The 24274-nt window shown below is 42.8% G+C and overlaps 1 protein-coding gene across 2 annotated transcripts in view; it reads right to left on the bottom strand.

Moving 5' to 3' along the window:
* LOC124789684 (ATP-dependent translocase ABCB1-like) overlaps window positions 1-24274 on the bottom strand; it is a 238757-nt gene that overhangs the window by 93244 nt on the left and 121239 nt on the right. For both annotated transcript variants that reach the window (XM_047257121.1, XM_047257119.1), the window contains 3 exons: window positions 17177-17401; window positions 16128-16253; window positions 8571-8774 (listed from right to left, as the gene is read on the bottom strand). In XM_047257121.1, coding sequence (XP_047113077.1) covers window positions 8571-8774; window positions 16128-16253; window positions 17177-17401 — 555 coding nt within the window. The remainder of the gene's footprint in view (window positions 1-8570; window positions 8775-16127; window positions 16254-17176; window positions 17402-24274) is intronic.

Here is a 24274-nt window from a genome sequence, read left to right as displayed (position 1 = left end):
TATTTCTACGATCCATCTGTCAGCCATATTCAGGAGAACGCTGATAACGCTGAGTCCAGCTGAAAACTGATGCCAACGTTGCAAATCATCGTCCTATATAGCCTCCGTAACGTACCTGGTGCATGCGGCACGCGTCACATTGGCTGCCCCGCCAAGAGTTGGGAGGTGGGACCGTCCTTAGCAGATCAGCGGCGGGAACGATATACTCGTATCAGACTGAAACACTTTTTCTCGAGCTCTCTGACGGGCTGCATTGAAGAACGTTCTGTTTTGAAGCGGAGTCGTACAGGGTTCTACGTCCTGCTGAGAGGAAAGCCATTCTCTCTATTAATAAATTGTCTGGTAACCTAATTTCAGATGCCTCTTTATAAACAATGTTCCAAAAACCGGGTGTGTAGGCAACTATCACAGTCTCGTCAAATTCAATCCCGCGTCCCTCGTTTAAGCAGTGTTCTGCTACCGCCGATTTTTCCGGCTGTTGTAGTCTCGTATGAGGCGAAGTTCCGCGCACCTGTCGTGGACTGCGCAAATCGAACGGCCTTCTCATACTGATAAGGCATGTTATATATGCCAGGCTTCCTAAGCCCCAAATCATGTTTCACAGAGCCACGTAGTGTTCTAATCTTGGAAGGTGGTCGGAATGCACTCTTAATGTTAAAATTCCTTAAAATCACAGATCTATGCTCCTCTTCATGCACCCCCGGCGATGGTCCAAGCTCCATAGCCCGGCGAATCTGCTTATCAGAATGTCAATTTTCCTTAAAAGCAACCAGCAAATGTACAAGTTCTTGGGTTAAACTGTCTGCGTCGGAAATCGGCGGTAGCAGAATATTGCTTAAACGAGAGACATTGAATGAAGTTTGCCGAGACTGTGATAGCTGCCAACACTTCTGGTTCTTGGCATAGTATTTATAAAGAGGCACTTGTAGTTAGGTTGACAGACAATTTGATTAACAGAGACAATTTCTAAATTAAACTAAACTCCTCCTGATCATGCCATGAAGGCCCAACGAATTCGACCGGCCGCCGTGTCATCCTCAGCCCACAGGCGTCACTGGATGCGGATATGGAGGGGCATGTGCTCAGCACACTGCTCTCCCAGCCGTATGTCAGGTTCCGAGACCGGAGCCGCTACTTCTCAATCAAGTAGCTCCTAAGTTGGCCTCAGAAGGTCTGAGTGCACCCCACTTGCCAACAGCGCTCGGCAGAACGGATGGCACCCATACAAGTGCTAGCCCAGCCCGACAGCACTTAACTGCGGTGAACTGACGGGAAGCGGTGTTACGACTGCGGCAAGGCCGTTGGCAACGGAGACAATTACTTCCCTCTTAGGAGGGCTTAAAGCCGTGTACTATCTTGCATCAAAACAGAACGTCCTTGAGTGCAGCCAGTCCGAGTGTACGATACATCGTTGCCGCCAGCGTTCTGCCCAGTCTAAGAGGAAAGCAACTGTGATGAGCGGAGCATGCGCCACGTACGGCACGGAAGCCCGTATAGGACGGAAATTTGCAGCCTTGGCATCAGTTTTCAGCAGAACTCAGCAGCAGCAGCAGCAGCAGCAGCGGCGTTCCCCTGAAGATGGCGGACAGCTGAATCGAGCTGATTTCAGGATCCAGCAGCAAACCCGAGTAGACTTCCAAGAAACGTGCTTCACCCGAGCGGGCGACACGTTTGCATTGATCCGCGGTCCAGTCTCGACGATTCTGTGCCGACTGCAATTGTAACTGACGATTTCGTTGGGGCAACATGAGTAGACGTAGCGGTCGTCTGCTGTGGACCCCAATGCTCAACCGTGTACGCTGAACAGTGGGCTTCGAACACTTGTGACTGTTCCATTGTTGTACACTGTCATGAGATCTGCCACAGATGGTCGTCTATCCTGATACGAAGAGCGAGCTACCGTCCTCCACGTTGTGAGATGAGGCGTCTGAAGTCCAACAACACCTTGTGTCCTTCAGCCGCTTTCCATAGATCTCACCACAGTAGTACGCAAAGAGCTGTCTAGATTCGCCGTTTCTGTGAAGCTGTTAGCCGACAGGGCCATGACAGTCTGCCCCTTGACAAAGTCACTGATGTCCACTTATTTCCCCATTTTCGGCCCATATCTTCGCGAGAATGATACGTCTCTTACGTATTTCCCTTCTCGCGTCACGTTCCCGCACCGCAGACAGGCGTCAATAAATCTTGCAGAGGACAGTGGTCATAATGCTTTGGCTCGTGATTGTACGCCGTATTGAATGGCAATAAAACTGCCACCCGTTGCATGCTGTGAAGTTTGTCGTGTGCATCTTCACATAAGGATACACCGTCCATTAAAGTGCTGTGGACTAAGGTGTTAAACTGTGTTCTAAATTTTGGGTACTCCATCCCCCATGACACCACTGTCATCTGACAGAAATCTGATACTGTTCTTTATATTTCCGGATCCAAAACTGGATAACACCAACTTTAGGTCTGGAACATGGCGATGATTTAATAACTGATGCAGAAACTGCTGCATCTCTGAGTGTAGTAACTAACGAAAATGTAAGCTCAAAAAATAATCACCATCTAAAGTTCTGAAATTAGTCGTCGACGGAATGTTAAATCTAATCTTCCTTCGTTCCTTTCACTGAAGCGTAACACTTTTGTTTCGTTACGGTTATAATAATATATTAATTTATCAGCTACATGATAAAGATCGTCTTGTCGAACTGAAGGAATATCGCCGCCTGAAGATAGAACGAAGATATGCGCATTAACTTTTTAGCCTTCGATTTATGTCACGGTAATAAATTGGTATAAATAGGACTGACAGCGATTTCATTTTGGTACAATAGGATGTAAATATTATGAGTCGAAATATGACTTCCATTAATATTGTTAACTGATGTGGGGCTTTTGTACGTTGTAATGAAATGTTTCAAATTCTTTTATCCCTAGCAGCATCTCGTTATCTACTTTGAAGGTTTCACACGCGTTATTTGCGCCATTAGGTCACACGTCTGTTTTTTGTAAACGTGCATGGAGAGACTCAGTAGGTACCGGCAAGTTGTTCCGCACGCCACAAAAGTATACCGCCGTCATAAACGCTTACTCCTCTTATCTGACCTGTTTTTATCCAGGGATTATTTTAAGCCGTCTCACTTACTTTTATCGTGGAGGTAAGAGGCCGCCAGCTGGGCATGATGTTGGGATTTCGAAGTGTGTGGTTGAGGGCAGGCAGGGACGAGCTGATGTATCTCGTGTAATCTGGACAACTTAAAGCCTCAGACGATTTAAAAGATGACTTTATGAAGTGTTAACATAATAACAGTATTTTAGCTGGCTCATTGTTCCTCTCTTATCTTCCACGTGCTATTAGTGGACTGTCCGTAGGATACATCAGACAACCTGCAGTTTATCTTCTTCTTACAGTTACGTATACATTTAACACTACGTATAAATTGAAGATTGTTGTTTACAGTTCTGCAACGCACAAAAGACAGCATTGTAAGTGACATAAAAAACGAAATTTAATATCTTCTATTGCAGTGTCTAGCCAGTGTACTTATAATAAATAGTATTATGAAGTCAATATTGAAATATAATATGACTGCATCTTTTAAATTCTTATCCACTGACAGAAAATCATGTGTCACCATAGCTTTAACGATGCAGTTTTCTATAAATTATCATGCTTTCTTAAGTCCCATCGTTTCACACTTGTGACCAACACCTTTTGGGCTGATGTAGGTTGGTACTATTTTTATGCACCTAATGATGATCTATGTAATTGAAACTTGTCGCCAATAATTATTTTCCCAAGCATCAGCCTACTTAGTGATAATGACGTTTTTTAAACGTTTGCAATCTATACGGTAGGGGCCGTCCCCTAAAATGGACTCCGCCCCCCCCCCCCCCCCCCCCGGATCCCCAACACCAATAGCGGATGCCTGTTATCTTGGCTCTACATTCTCCTCAAGTCTAGTGGGACCACATGCAAATAGCTTGTACGACTCTGTTGCGGAGCGCACACGTCGCCCGATTCACTTACTGCTTAGTAGTTCACAATTATTTGTTTTGAAAATCAAAAAAGTTCTTACATTGTGCTACATTTTTCATTATTTCTCACTGACAATCACAGGTAAGCCTTTCACTCCATAAACACTCTTGAGCAGTAAGGTTTAAGGTTAACGCTTGTGATTAAACCTTTTCATTTATATTTTTAGTTAAAATAGTATGGAGTTGATAAATGTAGGCTTTACTCGCAATAACTGGACCCTCTTCAGTTGCTGAAACAGGAGACCTTACCTTTACATGTTTTAAGTTGCCTGTATTCGTGCACACTGTACTAGTAAGCAGTGCAAAGACAGATGGGAGCCCGTGAAAAAAGTTTGAGTTTTGTGTAAAATGTTGAAGAATGAAGGACTGATGATGGAAAAATAGTGTCCTTTGAAATTTCTGAATTGGAGTTTCTCCTGGGGATGTCTTCACCCAAGGACGAAGATGCTAAGTGTATATTTTATATCGGTAAATTTTCGGTGGGTTCTAAAGGAGAACTTTGGGTCATGTGCGTTATGTGCTTGTTTTGGTCATATGTGTATTGTGCTGGGGCTGAAATGGTAGTATACATTTGAAATTTTAGTCGCTAAACGATTTAATTCTGATATACATTTTATGCATCTTTTTTCATAGTTTCTATATCTTTTTTAAAAACTAAAACCTGTAATAGTTCTATTATACTTCTACTTTGGAATCAGACTATGGTTTCTCTAATTTGATACGAGTTTCGAATTTTACTAGTGTTATTTTGAGGGACCCGATTTTAGGAAATACTTTTCAAATTTTCTGTCTGTAAGAAGTTCGAAAATTATTTTTTATAATAACTTTTAATTACATTTTCCAGGAGTAAAATATAAATGGTGTAAAACATTACAAATAAAATTTTTTATACTTCTGAAACACAACTTTTTACTATTTTCTATTTTAAAAAATTTAAAAAACGAAATTGGGATGTAGCTTTGCGTCACGTCTGTGGAGGTGTTAATTTTTAATTTTCACTAGCGTCGTCCAGAACCGCGCTGCCTGTGTGAAATGGTGCACTGACTGCATTATTTTACAGGCGTTATGAGATAAGGAAAATCAAGGGCCATAAAAGGTAAAGGCGCGTCGTCTTTGATCAATGAGAGATATATCAACCCTGAGTTCATACAATAACTGGGGCCTTGTTGTAACAAGGGACGTAGTTAGAAGTTAAGTCAGAAAGAACTTGTAGAATAAGTACACACCGCAATGAAATGGAGTTCATCTAGAAAGAAGCCTTCAGTACTGTGCATACAGGACGTAAATGTTTTAGAAGATGATAGTGTAGACTAATGCGAATGAGACCTTACACGTAACATGAGTCCTGTTTTTTACTGGTTACGGAGATACAGCTGGTAAAATGTAACCCAAACAAATATTCACAGAAGGTGTTAGCAACGGCAAATGAATAAGTTCAAATTTTGATAAATTCCACTTTCGCCTCGAGTGCAAATTCAAATTCTCTTGACAACACCATTTGTAAATCTTCCGAGGTCGCCTTGGCGTTGTTTTGTAAGAGCAGCACTGTTCGTAATACAAACGATCAATTCGTCTCTTGTGTTAACTTTTTATTTGTAGATTTCGGCCTTCAAATGTCTCCACAGGAGAAAATGTGCTGGGGTAATTATCAGGGGACCTGCATCGTATTCGCAGCTGCGAGTATGGACAACCATCAGCTGTATAATGCAGTCACGAAACCGGATTTCCCGCTTATCGTGAGCGGTCGCTTTACAATAGAGACTAGCCGAGCATGCTTCACGGCCAGATCCTAACTTCCATATGTCGCCAGCCATATGTCTACAACCTTTATTCGTACATCCATTAGGCATATACCCGTACAGGGGAGACATTTTAATCGAAAGTCGCTTGCCCGATGTCGGCGAATAATACGATATTACAATGCCTGTGTTATCAGAAGTACAATAAAGTTCCTTCGGATATGCATGCATCTGTCTAGCCAAGAAGCGTAACCATTTCTGCTGGTCTATCTTCAGACGAATATTATGTTTACGTGCCGCGTGAGAGGACGACGACGAGAATGCTACAAGAACAAGCCATGGAACAAAGCCAAAGCAACGTCTTCCAATATTGCTGGAAGCTCGTTTACGAGTCCCTGCAACACGATGGGGAAACACCAATCATCTGACTATGAGACAATACCACACGTTTACGATGGTGGAATTTATGAATATCAGCTTGAACATAATCACCTTCCGTGAGTATTTTTTGGGTCACATTGAAATAACTGTATCTCTGAGTCCTATAGAATGGAACATTAGTGATGGCCGTCGTGTCTGACGGTTGCACTGGCGTCATCCTGGGCCGGGAAACCGGAGCCAGAGGCGCAGAGTGGCGATAAGCACGAGGAGACGCCTGATTCCTCCAGGACACGCACAAAATGCAAATTGCGTGCGAATTTTTCTGGCTAAAGGCACTCTGTGGACAGTTGGGAGAGGTCAGTGTTTCTCCAGATTTCACGATCGGGTATGCATGTAGAGATAACGTTCAACTGTGGTCTAAGGCGGAGACTATTGGATATTGTACGATAGTAGTACAGTGGGTGACCTATGGACAGCAAAGAGTTAAGGCTATATTTCTGCTGGACGTGCCTGCATTTCTAGCTACGCAGCCTGTTGTGGATATTATTGAAATGGAAAAGAGCGTTTGGTGTCATTGGCCGGTAGGCCCCTTACGGGGCAGGTCCGGCTGCCTTGGTGCAGGTCTTATTACATTCGACGCCACATTGCGCGCCGGATGGGGATGAAATGATGATGAAGACAACACAACACACAGTCCCTGAGCGGAGAAAATCCCCGACCCAGCCGGGAATCGAACTCGGGCCCGTGAGACGCCAATCCGTCACGCTGACCACTTTTTCTTATTAATGGATCGTTGTGTTTGGTCGTTGAGGACGTCACACGACATCCGGTCAAGTTCGTTTGTTGATCCTTCTACTCAGTTTTTTTTATTACAGAGACCAACCAGCTCTCTGACCGAACACGCTGAGCTACCGTGCCGACCCACTCAGCTATCGGGGCGGACGTGGATAATATTGATAGCAAATCAGTACTCTGTTAAGATTTTGCCACTAACGATTGTGATTTCATCACGAAATTTACTCTATTAGGAGCGGTTATAATTCGTATGTTAGTTCGGGCCGTTTCTCACTTGGCCATAATCTTCTGATTACATGTATGTCACATGCCACTCCTGGAGATGTGGGATGAAGTATTTCTGCGTGATACAAGCAGAGTTATTTTAAAGGTTCGCACTACAGTGGCAAAGATTCAAATGTAGATGTATGAAGAAACGTGTTTAAGCGTGCTGAAGATGTTTCCTTCAATTTAAGAAAAAAAAGGCGTTCGTTCTTTTGCTCATGCTGTTAGCACACGAGATTTGAGCTAATTTTGTATCCAGAGGTATCAGATATTTGTTAAATTTCTAGTACTATGTGACTGACCACTCCGCTATGGTTCTAAAAAATATCTGGAGATTAGTCTCTCAGTGTTGTTACTGCAATATTCTCGCAACTTGAAAAAATTCTGCGGGTACTGCCTTTAGTGATATTGGTTTCCAGGAACTAATTACGGTTGTTTTCAGATTGTGTGATGAAATGACTTATATAATGTAACGTTCGTGCATCTCCAGTGAATACCGCCAGTAGTACATGTCTGGCGCCATTTGCCGCTTTGTGCTATATGGCGGCTGTCTACGTAGCAGGTATGAAGCTACTGAGGTGCATGGGTTACCAACTAAGCTGCCGTCAAAGGAGATTTACTAACCTCTGTCAAGTGTTGGCAATTTAATGTAACCTTAATGGTTGTATGTTATTTCATTGTGACAGTACCTGAGGTGCTTTCATTGCTTGGTGTACGAAGCGTGGACATAAATAATAAAGAAAAATTCTTTAATTATTGTTTCATTGTTACTAGAAAATTGGGCCTGCTGTACGGAGTAGTGAAAATAATAGTTATGGTTTTAAAGTTTTTCTTGTGAAGCAGGTTGGAGTAGATTTCAATTGTTTAAGTGCTCATTATACTTTTACGGTTTTTGGGTTAAGTAATTTCAAGTAAAATAAAATTTTAAAAGGAAGCCGTTCTATTTGATTGCGAGTTTTCCTGAATTATTTAACTGAAAGTTATTTGCTATATATGCACTGGGACATATGATTCACAGAAGCTGTACCCGAAAAGCAAGCTTGTGATTAATGGTTTAATAATTTGTAATCACTCTTGAATGTTTAGTTGCAATAAAGATCTGAAACGGTCAGTCCGCCTTTCTAACACAGAGTCCTAGCTCCATATTATCTTCCGGTACGTCTGTAACCAATAAAATATTAGATGTTATTTGGAATGTTTTATTCGAATTAGTCACATCGTAAAATATTTGCTGTTCCTCTTCACACGGTTTATATTTATATGGAGAGAGTGTCGACAGTGTCATTAGAGAAGCGGCAGAATTGAACAATGGAATGAAACCGCAGTTTAGGTCCCAATATTAAAGGGAAAATAAACCGATGAGGCTACCTGCGGCAACTTGGAGATGAAATCGTGGGCGTTGGCCATCTTGGCAGCCTCCTCGATGTCCTCCATGGTGCAGGTGTCCCACCCGTAGCGGATGTTCTCCGCTATGGTGGTCTGGAAGAGCACCGGTTCCTGGCCCACCACGCCGATCTGCGAACGCAGCCAGCCCACGTTCAGCGTCTTCAGGTCGCGCCCGTCCAGTTGCACCTGTAGGGCAAGGATGAGGTGCCGTTGCTATTCTGTATTCTCTTCTGTCAATCCCAGCTACTCCTCTACACATACAACGAGTTCCCGGAGGAACGGTCAACTTTCAGAGGTATTAAAGTAATGATATTCGACGCAAAAGGCTTCATATACACATATGCCGTATTCCGAACGGTTTCCGATATAGAAAATATTTAACATAATTATATTTTTCCTTGAGACATTTAAGTCTCTTTTTTTTATCTGCGATAGCGGTAGCGCGGTTCCGGACTGGAGCTCCTAGAACCGCTCGGTCACAGCGGCCGGCGTACCTAGGTCTTCTTGCTTGTTAGGCAGAAGTGCTAACCACTACACTGCCATCCACAGCACTACGGTTCACATTGCTGCACGAACTCCATAAATTGAGAGCCCTCCCCAATACAAAATGCAATTATATCTTCTGCTTATTTCCCCTTACTTTGTCACTACTGCCAGGGTAAGAAGACCCGGGTTCGAGTCTTGAGCGCAGCATAAATTTTAATCCATTTCTTTTGCTTCAGTCATTTTCGTATTTAATATATATATATATATATATATATATTTGTTTTTGTACAAGTGGCACAGACGTGTCTTATCTACCCTAGCTCTTTGACGTTTTATCCCATTGCTTTCAACCTCTTTGCTCTGGATGTCTTTCTGCCACTAAACTAGCCAGTTGAACGCGCACTTGTCCATGGCATATTGTGAGTAAAGTAGTGCGAGGAAATGAGAACGTATCAGAGAGCAGCGTCTGTTAACTATGTTTGTACAAGCGCTGGCTAAAATTCCATTCATCTACACTAATGAAGAATATGCAGATTTCGTGTATGTTTAAGGTTTCTGAGAGGGTAGTTCTCCTGCTACTGAAGAAGAACACCTTCGGTGCTTTCCAACACGTCGAATTCCTGATCGTAGAGTGTTTACCAGAGAGCACATTGCGTGAAACAGGTCTTCTACCATGTTCCTATTTTTCTTCTAAAGGTATAGCTCAATAACCTGAGCAAGAACTGTAACACACTGTTGAAATGGTGCAATGTGGTCCTATTGCCAGCACATAGTGGCTTTCCTTACGTATGAGTGCCCCCACGAGCAGGTGTATGGCGAACATCACATGCGGAAATCTTATACCCGTTTCACAGATGGCGTGTCCACAGTCTTCACATTGGCGACAATGCCGAACAACTAGAATTTTGCAAATAAATTATACACAACTGCAACCAGTCACTTTTTCATTAATAATGCTTTATTACATTAACCGGTTTTCGAACCCTTTCAGGTTCATCTTCAGATGATTTCGGCAGAATCCGGGAAGTTACATCATTACTGGTAGTAGCATAATGCTGGGTGCTGGTTCTATGGCAGAGAGATGGGTCACTTCAATGTATCGCCATGACTATACCTTATCTTTCGATATCGATGTAAATTTAGTTTTTACTTACTGCGACAGTATAGGCGGCTTTTTTCGTATCTGTCTGCCTCCATTTTGATGTCCATCATCAAAATGGAGGCAGACAGATACGAAAAAAGCCGCCTATACTGTCGCAGTAAGTAAAAACTAAATTTACATCGATATCGAAAGATAAGGTATAGTCATGGCGATACATTGAAGTGACCCATCTCTCTGCCATAGAACCAGCACCCAGCATTATGCTACTACCAGTAATGATGTAACTTCCCGGATTCTGCCGAAATCATCTGAAGATGAACCTGAAAGGGTTCGAAAACCGGTTAATGTAATAAAGCATTATTAATGAAAAAGTGACTGGTTGCAGTTGTGTATAATTTATTTGCATTAATATACAGTCACGGTTCTAAAATATCCATAATGGATAAGCATAAACTAGAATTTTGTCACTGGTTAAGTGACAATCTTCATTTGTTTCGATCGATTGTGTTTACTGATGGAGCCACGTTTAGACAGAATGGAATCAATAACACACCTAGTAATTATTGATGGTCCCAGAAAAATACACAGGTTAGAGGAGAAAACAATTTCCAAGTTACTTTTTCGATCAATGTCTGGTACGGCAAGATCGGTAACATGTTGATAGGTGCAATCATTTTAGAAGAGAGAGAGGCGGGACAGAATTGCCGGAACAGAATTACTTACATTTTTTGTAAACTTCGTCCGCAGCTCGTGGTCGTGCGGTAGCGTTCTCGCTTCCCGCGCCCGGGTTCCCGGTTTCGATTCCCGGCGGGGTCAGGGATTTTCTCTGCCTCGTTATGACTGGGTATTGTGTGATGTCCTTAGGTTAGTTAGGTTTAAGTAGTTCTAAGTTCTAGGGGACTGATGACCATAGATGTTAAGTCCCATACTGCTCAGAGCCATTTCTTTTGTAAACTTCGTTTGTTGAACAGCTTGAGGACGTTCCTTTGGCCACGCGAACTGCAATGTAATTCCAACGTGACAGAGCCCCTCCACATTTTACCAATCGTATGAGCCACAATCTGAATCGCAGTTACCACATTCGCTGGTTTCGTCGTGGCAGTTCAATTAACTGACCACCAAAACCACCAGACCTTACGCCATTACTGTTTTGCTTATGCGTTTTGATGAAGTCTGAGCGTGTCCGTGTCAGGACAGTGGACCGTGTGACGGAAGTGACGTTGCACGCTCCCACAAAGTCCACCTATCTCGCTAGCGTAAAATAAAACTTCCCTCTGCCATACGAGTGGAAAATCCTTCTAAAGTAATTAAGAGTGAAGCCGTACAAATTACAAATCCTGCAAGCAATAAGCTTTGGCGATACTTTGCGCCGTCTACAGTTCTACATTGCAGTGTAGAATCATCTTGATAATGACGACTTCGCAAACAAATTAACCTTTAGTGATGAAGCCAGTTTTCATCATCCAGGAAAGGTCAACCGACACAACACATTCATATCGGGGGGGGGGGGGGGGGCTGATAATCTACATGCCATTGTCGAACACGTTCGTTATTCCGAGAGAACTATCAACTTTATCACCTATCACGACATGCTGAAATTTTGGCTCATGTCAACAACAAGTCGCCCCTACACACCTGATCAATTTTTATGAGGTTACCTGAGTGGGACGCTGCCACGTCGCTGGACAGGCCGTACTGCGGCTGCTGACCTGGCGCTGCTCGTGCGGCCGTCACGGTCGCCGGATTCGGCGCCTTGCGATTTTTTCTTGTGGAGTTATACTAAGGACAGCGTCACGTTCCGTCTTTACCACAGAACCTCGAAGACTTGAGACATCGCATCGTATCAGCTATTTTCACTGTCGTTCCTGATATGTTATATCGCATATAGGCAGTATTGGACTACCGATTAGTTGTGTGCCGTGTGATGAAAGGTGGACACGTAGAACATTTATACAGACTGTAAAAAAAGTCTTTGACAACTTGGCACTTTCACACACTATACCATTTGTTACGTTATTATTTGCCATTTAGCTGTACCGATTTTTTCAAATGTTACATGTACTTAACAATTACCCAGTGTACCCAGGGCGAATAAGTCTATCGATTTTCGATTTTTGTTCAGTTTCAGTGGACAACGTTGCGGATTTTCTGAAGTAATTTTTAATGTTTATTGCTGCCAAAAATAACACCGAGTTTACATTATTTATAGATGGAACCGTAGATGCCAAAAATAACAACGACTTTACATTTTCTTATAGATGGAACATGGCATTGGAAAGAGCCTTCGACGACCACTCGGACTGTATAGCATGTGCGTAACTTGATCCAGTAGTAATAAGATAACAGCACCGCAAACCACTGTCCAGCCGTCTGGAGAAGTGATCCCACGAGCTGGCCGTGGTGGCCGAGCGGTTCTAGGCGCTTCAGTCTGGAACCACGCGACCGCTACGGTTGCAGGTTCGAATCCTGTCTCGGGCATGGATGTGTGTGATGTCCTTATGTTAGTTAGGTTTAAGTAATTCTAAGTTCTAGGGGACTGATGACCTCAGATGTTAAGTCCCATAGTGCCCAGAGCCGCTTTTTTTATCCCACGACGTCTGCCCTACTGTGCCAGATGTAAACAAACACGTAACACGAGGTATTATGTGGACACTGTGTCGTGGCAGTCCAGGTGGGGAGTGTTTTGAACTATGGTTGCATAAGATACCGCTAGAGGTTGGGACTGAACTACCACCGCCAACCGCAGCAAACAATTGCGCTGTAGGGAATATCAAATGCTTTGTATTCTCCAGTTTGGTTTGCGTTGTCGATTACTTGTTTTTTCCCTACCTTTGAGATGAGTGAAGAGACTAATCCTGGTGCAGGCCGTGCGGTTCTAGGCGCTGCAGTCTGGAACCACGCGACCGCTACGGTTGCAGGTTCGAATCCTGTCTCGGGCATGGATGTGTGTGATGTCCTTAGGTTAGTTAGGTTTAAGTAATTCTAAGTTCTAGGGGACTAATGACCTCAGAAGTTGAGTCCCATAGTGCTCAGAGCCATTTGAACCTGGTGCATAAACGGATTCGAATGAGACTCTCACCACAAGAAAAGAAATCAGCGATCTCTGTACCCGTTATGTCAATTGTGCTTTCGTGGAAGCACAGAACGCAGACGTAGGAAGGCAGCTCTTCGAGACGGAGGCAGAGCTTATTCCCCGCACCGCTCCTTTGCCCTCGCCAGTCTAAGGTTGTTCACGATCGCGGCCGACTGCCACGATATATACTGTCCCCATAATACAGTTCGTGTGTTTATTACCGGATCACGATATTATTGCACCTGACATCACGTGGCCGTAGCCGGAAACATGCGGTAACGCTGAAGTAGATCAGAACAGTGGCGACTAAGAAAAACGCATCGTACTGTGAATGATTTCAAAACAGCGGTCGTTCTACTATCAAATGTTTCAGAGTGTCATAAAAGCCGACTGAAGCACCCTCACTCCAAGTTGCGTTAATATTAGGGTCACTGACACCATTGCGCTTGAAGCCCTTCAGTCTGTGCACTGCCGTGAAGCTGTTCAAGCTTTTACAATGTGTACCACAGCTATGTGGATGTATTGTGAGAGGTATCCTGGTGGTACCAAATCCTCAAGATCTTTCTTTCAAACATCATAAAAAGTCAAGGAACTAGACGTGTGAAGGATAAAAAGCAAGTAACATGACAGCAGCGGTAAGACAGGATCCAAGTGTCACTACGAGGCAGTTTGAAGATCTACGGTTCCTAAGAGATATTCTGCACCAGTTACTGGAAGACACCCCACGGGACGTAAAGCTATTCGTGTGGTACAAACATGACGGACGCCGAGTCCATTTCCACAGAAAATTACAGGCCTTCTTAACAGAATAATGGGAGATTGGTCGTACGGAAGACATTCGGCACGTTCATCAGACTTTTTTATTGGTGGGGAACATTAGGGCAAGAGGTCTACACGAAAACACTGACTGCTCCTGTAGAAATGAACTTCAACGTAAGAAGGGTGTGTGCTGCGATCAGGCAGACGAAATTCAACGTGCAGAATTGTCTCTATTCGGAATCGATTTGACAAAGGTCAACATTTTGAGATTTTTATATGGTAGTCACAATAATAAACACACTAGCCGTTCTGTGGTCACGTGTTTCCTTGCAGTTTGTGCATTGGAACAAATGTTTGCGGGGCCTCTCCTGACAGCGGGGCAGTGGTTTGCGCCGCTGTTATCTTGCTATTTTTTGATCAAGATCCACACGTCTAATGTCGTTGAAGACCTGTTCGAAGACTTTTTCCAATACTAGCGAGAAACAAAGCGGTGTTATAATTTGGTAGTTAAAGTACTTGGGAACGGCGGTAATTTTGCCACATCGTTCTCTCTAACCTAGCGAAAACGAAATATTTACTCGTCCTCGTTATGTCTCTGAGGCCTGCTTCGGCTACCGAACTCTATTTATATTTATTTATTGTTTTCGCATGTGGCAACTTCTCACTTAGGGCGAAAGCAACAAGACAACAATTCGTCGACGTACACGGTGCCTTTGTCTGACGGAGTTGCAGCTGGAAAGTCCCCTGGCCTACTGGGCAGCTTCTCGAAGCCGACAACGGGAAGTGTGTAAACCGACGTTGCTGTGTGATCTCTGACCACGCCAATGACAGTGACACTAAGTTTTAAACGCTGTCGACCTTATCTGTGCTCTCGTTAAATGTGTCCTTCCAAATGAAATCATTTCCATTGCAAATGAAATGATGCATTAAAGCAAATTCGAGGTAGGTGATGGTGCCTGAGAATAGCTTCTAGTTTGCCGCATTAAAGGAAAAACGAGACAGGTTATAGCGCCTGAGTACAGCTTCTAGTTGGCTCCCGGAACGATCAGTTTTGATATCCTTCAGGTACATTCACTGTGACATTCGGGTTTCCTACGACTCGAATACAGTGTACCAGTCACACACAATAGACAGTAAAAGCACTGGACATTTTCTCCTATGGTGAACTAAGGAGCTAAAATCTAAATTTACGTCTTTACTATGTAAACTACAACGCTATGAAGGTTATGACAGAGTACTTCCTATTCTGCGACGTATTTGAGTTTCTTCCCGTTTCATTTGCTTATGGATCGTGGGAAAAATGATTGCTTTGATGTCTCTTTACTACCTGTAATTAATCTCGTCTTCGCAGTTCCTGCACGAGAGGTACGTAGGAGCTTGTAGGATATTCCTAGATTCCGCACAAAATACTCGTTCTTGAACCTTTGTAAGCAGGCTTTCGAGAGGTAGCTGACGTGCATTTTCAAGCGTTTGTCGTTTAAGGTTTTTCATTTTCACAACACTCTCCTGTGGACAAAAAACTGTTACCATTCATGCTGTCCTTTGTATTTATTCTATACACTTTTTTCGTCCTATTTTGTGTTGGTCCCACACACTGGAAAATATTGTAATGTCGATCATACAACTGTTTTTAAGTAATCTCCTTTCCCAGTAACTTACCAATGCAAAATTGTTAAGGCTTTCGTGGCTCCATCCACACTTGCTGTATCTGCGACTTACGCTGTGTCATCATTGCATTCCATTAGGAGGCTCATGCCTTGAAAATTACAGGACCATTGTCAGAGGACCAAATTAAATAGACGGCTCAGTCACTGCTTATGATACCAGCGATAATGATGATGATAATTACGGTAATGTTGAAGATCACCATCTACATCGCCGTTTTCGCTTTATTTGTTTGTTGTGTTTTGTCTCATATATTTCTTTTTTGACTACCTCGTTCTATTTTAACTATCTTTCCAACCTTAATTCTCCGTTAATCCGTCTTAATTTTTGTCCACCAAAGACGGAGACGAGAGAGAAACGTTATTCTCTAGGGGACATCTGCATTCAAATTAGTTTCTTGTCTGCAACGTTCGAATAAAGGCTAGGAGAAAACAAAGCTGTGTGTGTTACGCACTTTTCCTTGCAGAGGGTCATAGAAGCGCTGTATCAGCTGGATACAGGTGGACTTGCCACAGCCGGAGCTGCCCACTAGCGCCACCGTCTCTCCGGCTTTGATCTTGAGGTTCAGGCCTTGCAGGATCTGAAAATGTGAAATATATCTATTTATCCTCGGAGGTAAATATGAATAATAATACCGTAATGGAGTAAAATACAGGAACACCAGCAAATGATCCACACTTGATGCAAATACAAACGTCTGATCTTCGCCAAAATAGGTAGTGTACAATACGTAAATAAGTGAAAAGATCTAATACTGCATCACAACATCGGCGACTGATGTCTGGAACCAGTCATAAACGTATTTTACCTAAATCAGTTTCACGTTGTGTGGAAAACATGTGTGACATTGAAATTCAATGAAAAAGTTTTATGGAAGTGTTATTAATTAAATCGGATATCATCCGACAGATTGTCGAGCGCTGTTTGTCACTCTGGGAACCTTCCTTAGCTGTATTAACGGAAGAAATAAAAAAATTAAGATGAGGTCAGCGCGGTTCCTCCTCATTTTTTTAGTCACTGGAAGGGCGTCAGAAAAATGCTAAACTGGCTGTAGTGGGAAGTGGTACAACAAAGACTATACATCGCGGAAAAGCTTACTCTTAAAATTATGTAAGTAAATATTCCGAGACGCATATGTGCCCCCATCAGGCAGCTTTAAGTGGAGACTGAAGTTGTTTGAGCATGACATTTATATATTCAATCTAGTCGCTAATTAGATAAGTCGGATATTGAAAATAGCACTCCGTATAGCACAAACTTGCATTTTGTTAAATGACGCGATCAATCTAAATTATCTCATATCTTAACAACTGATCTGGTTTTTTTCAACAGTTTACTTTCCGTTCCACTAGTTACTATTTATCATTCCTCTCTACATAGAGCAATAATGCACTTCGACTGTTTAGCAGTATACGTAAAACCTAATGTCACTGTTCAATACGATATGAGACATAACGAATGAGTAATAACTACTTAGGCTTCGAAAGATGACTGTGCACTCACCCTGACGCCCTTCCGTGAAGGGTACTCGAAGTGGACGTCTTGGAAACTCACATCGCCGTTGACGTCAGACGGGCGCTCGCCCTCTTCAGACAAGCTGTCGATGGGCGACTTGCGGTCAATGACGGCGAAGACTTTGGCAGCGGCTCCCCTAGCCATCGAGAAGGCCTCAATGAAGGGCGACGACATACCGAACATCCAGGAGCCCATCATGACTGAGTAGAACACCTGCAGCGGTAACACTCGCGGTAATAAGTAACAGCATGCAAACAATTACATAGTGGCTTACTGTGAACACGTCAACTTCATCCTGTGCGTTACAAGTGCCTCACCTTCAAGATAAAATATTACTCCCTGCGGCAGATTTTTGTTCCGTTGTGCCTGCTAAAACTAAATCAAACAATGGATCAAGAGTAAGTACAAAACAATTTGAAGCCATTTTGACTATTTTTCGACCGTGGCTGTCTCAAAAACTATGTAAAGTTTTTTTAAATTACCGCTACCAGTTACAAACTTCGTCAACTACTGTATTACTTATTTATTTAGCGACATTATTCGAGGTAAACCTCATCTTCAGGCTAAATGGAATTACAAAAACAACTTTAAAATAAGGCCGTACAGATGTTACTTAGTCTATTGTGATCGTGTTTCGAAGTTACTGCTGTGTTAGTGACAATTTGTGAACAGTGAGCAGGAGAGGCAAGGAAATGGAGGCACCCCAGCGCATCACTACGAGACTGCCACACCAGAAGAAAAAAGATGACCACAGCATTCACGAAAAGACTATGTAACATCTCTATGGCCTTATTTTAAAGTTGTTTTTGTAATGCCATTTAGCCAAAAGATGAGGTTTACCTCGAAACATGTCGCTAAATAAATAAGTAATACAATAGTTGACGAAATTTGTGACTGGTAGCGGTAATTTAAAAAACCTTTACATAGCACAAAACATATGTCGAACGAGTAATGCTTTTTTTTCTCAAAAACATAACAAAAACAAAATATATACTAAAAGGTACTTAAAATATATATCAACATAACAGAAATCAAATTCGTGCTGAAACGTACTTAAAATCAGTACCTGACGAAGCAGTAACGAGCTAGGACGAGAGACTTTGTTCAGTTTAGAACGTCGTGTGCCTCGTCAAACCGTAATGTGTAGATGTGCACAGGACGAATGTGCGTACCAACTTGTACAATGTGCCCTTTCTTTTTCTCCCTTTAAGACACCATTCACTGGCCCGAATAAATTAGCGAACGGTTGTCTGGCTATTCCCCACATCACAGAGACTGTACGCTGAAGCGCCAAAGAAACTGATATAGCCATGTGTAAGCAAATACAGAGATATCTAAACAGACAGAAGACAGCACTGTGTTGTTAGATCGGTTACTGCTGCGACAACGGCAGGTTATCAACACCGAAGTGAGTTTGAAGGTGGTGTTATAGTCGGCACACGAGCCATGGGACACAGCGTCTCCGAGGTGGTAATGACGTAGGATTTTTCCCGTACGACCGTTTCACGAGTGTACCGTGAGTTTCAGGAATCTGGTAAAACATCAAATCTCCGACATCGCTGCGGCCAGAAAAAGATCCTGCAACAACGGGACCAACGACGGCTGAACTGAATCGTTCGAGGTGACAGAAATGAAATCCTTTCGGAAACTGCTGCAGATTTCAATGCTGGGCGATCAACAAGTGTAGTGTCAGCATGCGAACCATTCAAAGAAACAACATCGATATCGGCTTTCGGTGGCGGAGGCCTACTCGTGTACCCGTTGATGACTACACGACACAAAGATTTACACCTCATCTGGGCCCATTAACACCGACACTGGTCTATTGATGACTGGAAAAATGTTGCCCGGTCGGGCGAGTCTCGTTTCAAATTGTATCGAGCGGATGGATGTGTACGGGTATGGAGACAACTCATGTATTCACGGACCCTGAAAGTCAGCAAGGGACTGTTCAAGCTCTGTAATGGTGTGGGGCGTGTGCAGTTGGAACGTTATGGGACCCCTAATACTTCTAAATACGACTCTGAGTGGTGTCACGTACGTAACATCATGGCTGATGAACTGCATCCCTTCATGTCCATTGTGCATTCTGACGGACTTGGGCAATTCCAGCAGGACAATGCGACACCCCACACGTCCAGAATTGCTACAGATTGGCTCCAGTAACACTCTTCTGAGTTTAAACGCTTCCGCTGGCGACCAAACTCCCCAGACACGAACATTATTGAGCATGTGTGGGCTGCCTTGCAATGTTCTATTCAGAAAAGACCTCCACCCCCTCGTACTCTTACGGATTTATGGACAGCCCTGCGGATTCATAATGTCAGTTCCCTCTAGCACTACTTCAGACGTTAGTTGAGCCCATGCTACGTCCTGTTGCGGCACTTCTGCGTGTTCGAGGGGGCGCTACACGATATTAGGCAGGTGTACCAGTTTCTTTGGCTCTTCAGTGTATATTCGGATCATTAGCCTCATTTAATCTTCAAAATCCTGTGAGATAAGGGTTTAAACCCACTAAACTTTCTTTAGGCCTCTGACTGCTTCGAAGACCTTTGCTTTTTCGTTTCATCGTAGGAAAGGGAGGTTATCAACAAACAAACTGGGTCACAATACATATAATAAAATAACGAAGGATCAGTAGGGTTGTACGTCACCTAGACAACGAGATCGCTGGAGACGAAGCACAAGCTCGAATTCTTGTTTGGAAAATTAGGAAGGAAATCGGCCATACCATTTCAAAAAGATCATGCCGGTATTTGGTGGTATTTGCCTGGACCTAAATCTGGACAACCAGACGCAGATTTCAACCGTCGTCCTCCCGAATATGAGGACCATTGCACCGCCTTGCTCGGTCACATAGAGGGTGAACGGGTTTAAGTGCAAATATTCTCGTATGTAGTACGTTCGTATGTGCACCCATCAGTGTGTTGGTTGCTTTTTCTCTGTGTCAAACAGTCTTCCCACAAACATGTAACAAACTTTACGAATTGATGTTTTCTGCACAGCTGTGTCTGCAGCATTAAGTGGACTACGCCTGTCAGTATAGACTAACCGTTTTACGTTCACGTGTCAATACTTCAACAATTAACCTGCTGTCCAGGGAAAAATAAACATTAGTGGCTTGCTCTTGACACATACACTTGGAGGTATTAATCAATCTAAAAACGTATAACTTGTAATAGCTGTAGTTACTAGTCTGCAGATGACGTAAATACTAATGTAATACTGTTGAGTACACCATCCTCTGTCACTAATAGAAATTTCTGCATATATACCCCTTACTCCCTGTATAATAATGTAATATAAACTAGACAAAATACAGAGAAGGAAACACGCGAATAAAAAAAGAAATAAAAATAATCTTTGCTTATTATGACACCAGTGAACTGCGTGCACTTAGCCACCTCAAATTTCTTACGGCTAAGGCGTCACCGGTGCCTAACTCTAGCTTCTGCGCGTTATCAACGTCACCTAGATTCATGGAGGGCAACAACTCTGGCTACAATGTCCGAATGAAGGACAAAAAGCGGTCAAACCACGACAGTGCTGTGTTTACTGTGACTGCCGTAGTATCAGTCCGTTTACTCTGCACTTGATCACTGATCACTGCTGATTCGTTTGCTCTTTGACTTGACATCAAAGTTGGTATACTATTTCCTTTACCCCAAATTGCCCTGGCTGCCCTTTTTGCACAATCTTGTGCCCACTGGCAACTATCATACAGAGACTGAATTCCAATGTTGTGCGATTCTTTTCATTCCCTAGGAGCATGTCTTCGGCTTACACAGTAGTGTGGGGCACAACTGAAGAAAGCGAATGCGACGAGTGGCAATTGTTAGGAAAATCAAAACTATTCAGCTGCACTAGCAACCTATTGACCATAATTTGACAGTGGGACTTAGTTTCTGGATTTCGTTGGTGGGGAGATATTACTTCGTACTCCACAATGTTTGTGATATGACAATGATAGTTGAGATTATCTGAAAAACGGAGACTTTAACACCGATTAAAGCCAATGACTGTAAGACCACTGTTAAATGTTTGTCCAGCATTACGATGGATAATGTAATGTGGTTGTTCGCTTTTATATCTGTGGCACCTCATGCGTACTCTGTCATCTACTGCGTTCTTTTGCTACTGAGTCTCGTCTGAAAACACTATTTGTTTCTGATTGGAATACTTTTATTCTACATTGACGGTTTCTTTGTAGTTCACGAAATCTGTAGTTTTGTATCAGTTATATCTCGCACAAAGGTTGAGGTATGTCTTATCCCGTTTTTGTGATTCATGAACAGACAGACTATTCTTTCGAATATCTTGTGCTATTGTCTTCCCCGAAGAGGCCAATGTGGCATTGGTACAACTCCTATGACCTGCAGTTTTACATTGCTATTAATAACAGTTGTATAGGTGTACCATTAATCCCATTCAGATTCTCTAACATGGTAGTAGTGCCCCTGTGGTGTTGCCGTGTGACAATGTTCATGGAGACTAAATATTCGTCCACCATAAATTCGTGTCGTATGGTGGCACGTCACGTTGTCTGTGCGTTTATATTCTTAGAACGCTATCGCAGAAACAGTTACAACGTAGGGGCAACAAAAATTCGATTTTCAATACTTCGCGTAATTAGTGAATGAATTCAAAAATATGAAATCTCATCATGATATTCGTGTCAAGAGGTACAACCTTATGTTAAAAGGTTGAGAAATATTACAGCTGTATTTAATCTATCGTTTCTGGACACTGTAAGACCATTTGAAAAAATTTCGACTGAACTTATTTCCAGCTTTAGCTAGCTTTCTGAACCTATAACGACTGCAGACGAGTAACTACTGCTAGAAACTGTTCGTCTGTCCTGAGGCACCTTAATTGACGGAAACCTTTCCTAAACTTCTCTCTTACGTGCTTAAAGGCAAATATTTGCAAAGTATTCAGACGTTTCAAGCTGTTTTCTACATGGGAATTCGATTGTTTAAAGAATTGGGGATTTACTAGTTATAATACAAGAGACGTTTACTAGGAATGGTGATATAACAAGTAGATTATTATAGTCAAAAACGGGATTCGTGGCCAAGAGAAGTCTCCTAGTGTCAAATACAGACCTTAATTTAAGGAAGAAATTTCTGAGGAAGTACGTTTGGAGCACAGCATTGCATGTTTGTGAACCACAGACTACGGGGAAACCGAAACAGAAAGGAATTGAAGTATTTGAGATGTGGTGCTACAGAAGAATGTTGAAAATTAGGTGCACTGATAAGATAAGGAATGAGAAGGTTCTTCGCAGAATAGCGAGGAAAGGAGTATATGAATAACACAGGCAAAAGGAAGGGACACGACGATGGGACATCTGTTAAGACATCACGGAGTAATTTCCATGGTACTAGAGGGAGCTGTCGAGGGTAAAAACTGTAGTGGAAGACAGAGATTGGAATACATCCGGCAAATAATTAGGACATAGTTTGCAAGTGTTACTCGTAGGTGAAGGGTTGGCACAGGAGAGGTTCGTGGCGGGACCCATCAAAATGAAAAAAAAAAAAAAAAAATCTCCACGCAACATTCAGGATTCTTCTGCGACCCATTAAGTAAGATTGGCATTAGTGAGGCCACTGCCTAATCACCAGAATACGCTTTGACTGTGCGGTAGGTACCAATGACGCGTGTCGCTTTGGATCGGTGGAGATTCTCTCTGGTTTCGGGCGGCTATCGGAAATGGTAAAGACTGCTAGTCTTTCTTGCGAGATTAAGGCGGAGCTCTCCATCTGCAGCATCGTCGATAAAACTGACTGTGGTCGTTTGGTGCAGAGCCGAGTGGAGGGTCTGAATCAGTGGTTCAAGCGGTTCTGTGACCGTGTAAGCTGCAGATTCCTTGGCTTGCGCCATCGGGTGGTGGGTTTCCGGGTTCCGCTTAATAGGTCAGAAGTCCACTACACACAGGAAGCGGCTACACGGGTAGCGGGGGCTGTGTGGAAGGGACTGGGCGGTTTTTTAGGTTAGTGTGTCTCAGGGAATCGCAGAAAGGGCGTCCGTCTAGAAGGGGGCAGGTAAAACATAGTAAGTTAGTTGTAGAAACGATCGGTATTGTTGTTGTAAACTGTCGTAGCTTTGTTGGGAAAGAACCAGAGGTCCAAGCCCTAATAGGAAGCACTGAAGCTCAAATCGTTATAGGTTCAGAAAGCTGGCTAAAGCTGGAAATAAGTTCAGCCGAAATGTTTTCAAACGATCTTGCAGTGTTCAGAAACGATAGATTAAATACAGTTGGTGGTGGAGTATTTATTGCTGTCAGAAGTAGTTTGCCTTGTAGTGAAATTGAAGTAGATAGTTCATACGAAATAGTATGGGCAGAGGTTATACTTGATAATGGGACTAAACTATTACCTGGGTCGTTTTACCGCCCCCGACTCAGAAGATATAGTTGCTAAACAGTTCAAAGAAAACTTGAGTCTCATTTCACATAGGTTCCCCATTCATACAACTGAACCTACCCTCGATATTCTGGAAAAATTATACGTTTAAAGCCGGCGGCAGGCATAAAACGTCATCCAAAATTGTACTGAATGCATTCTCAAAAAAGTATTTTGAACAATTAGTTCATGAGCCCACTCGAAGCGTAAATGGTTGCAAAAGCATACTTGACCTCCTAGCAACAAATACTCCTGGACAAATACTGAGTATTGTTATGAATACAGGGATTAGCGACCACAAGGCAGTTGCTGCTAGACTGAATACCGTAACACCTACAACCATCAAAAAGGAACGCAAAGTATATCTATTAAGAAATAAAAAGCTGATAAAAACGATCTTAACGCTGTTTTAAGAGACAGTTTTCACTCCTTCCGATCTGATCATGAAAGCGTAGAAAAGTTGTGGAACAGTTTCAAAGAGATAGTATCGACAGCAATTGAGAGATATATACCACATAAATTAATAAGTGATGATACTGATCTCCCATGGGTACACAAAACGGGTCAGATCGCTGTTGCAGAAGCAGCGAAAAAAGCACACCAAATTTAAAAGAACGCAAAATCCTCAAGACTGGCAAAGTTTTACAGAAGTTATAAATCTAGCCCGTACTTCAATGCGAGA

The sequence above is a fragment of the Schistocerca piceifrons genome, chromosome 3, assembly GCF_021461385.2.
Source record: "Schistocerca piceifrons isolate TAMUIC-IGC-003096 chromosome 3, iqSchPice1.1, whole genome shotgun sequence".
Taxonomy (NCBI): Eukaryota; Metazoa; Arthropoda; class Insecta; order Orthoptera; family Acrididae; genus Schistocerca; species Schistocerca piceifrons.
This window is presented reverse-complemented; position numbering and strand designations above follow the sequence as displayed.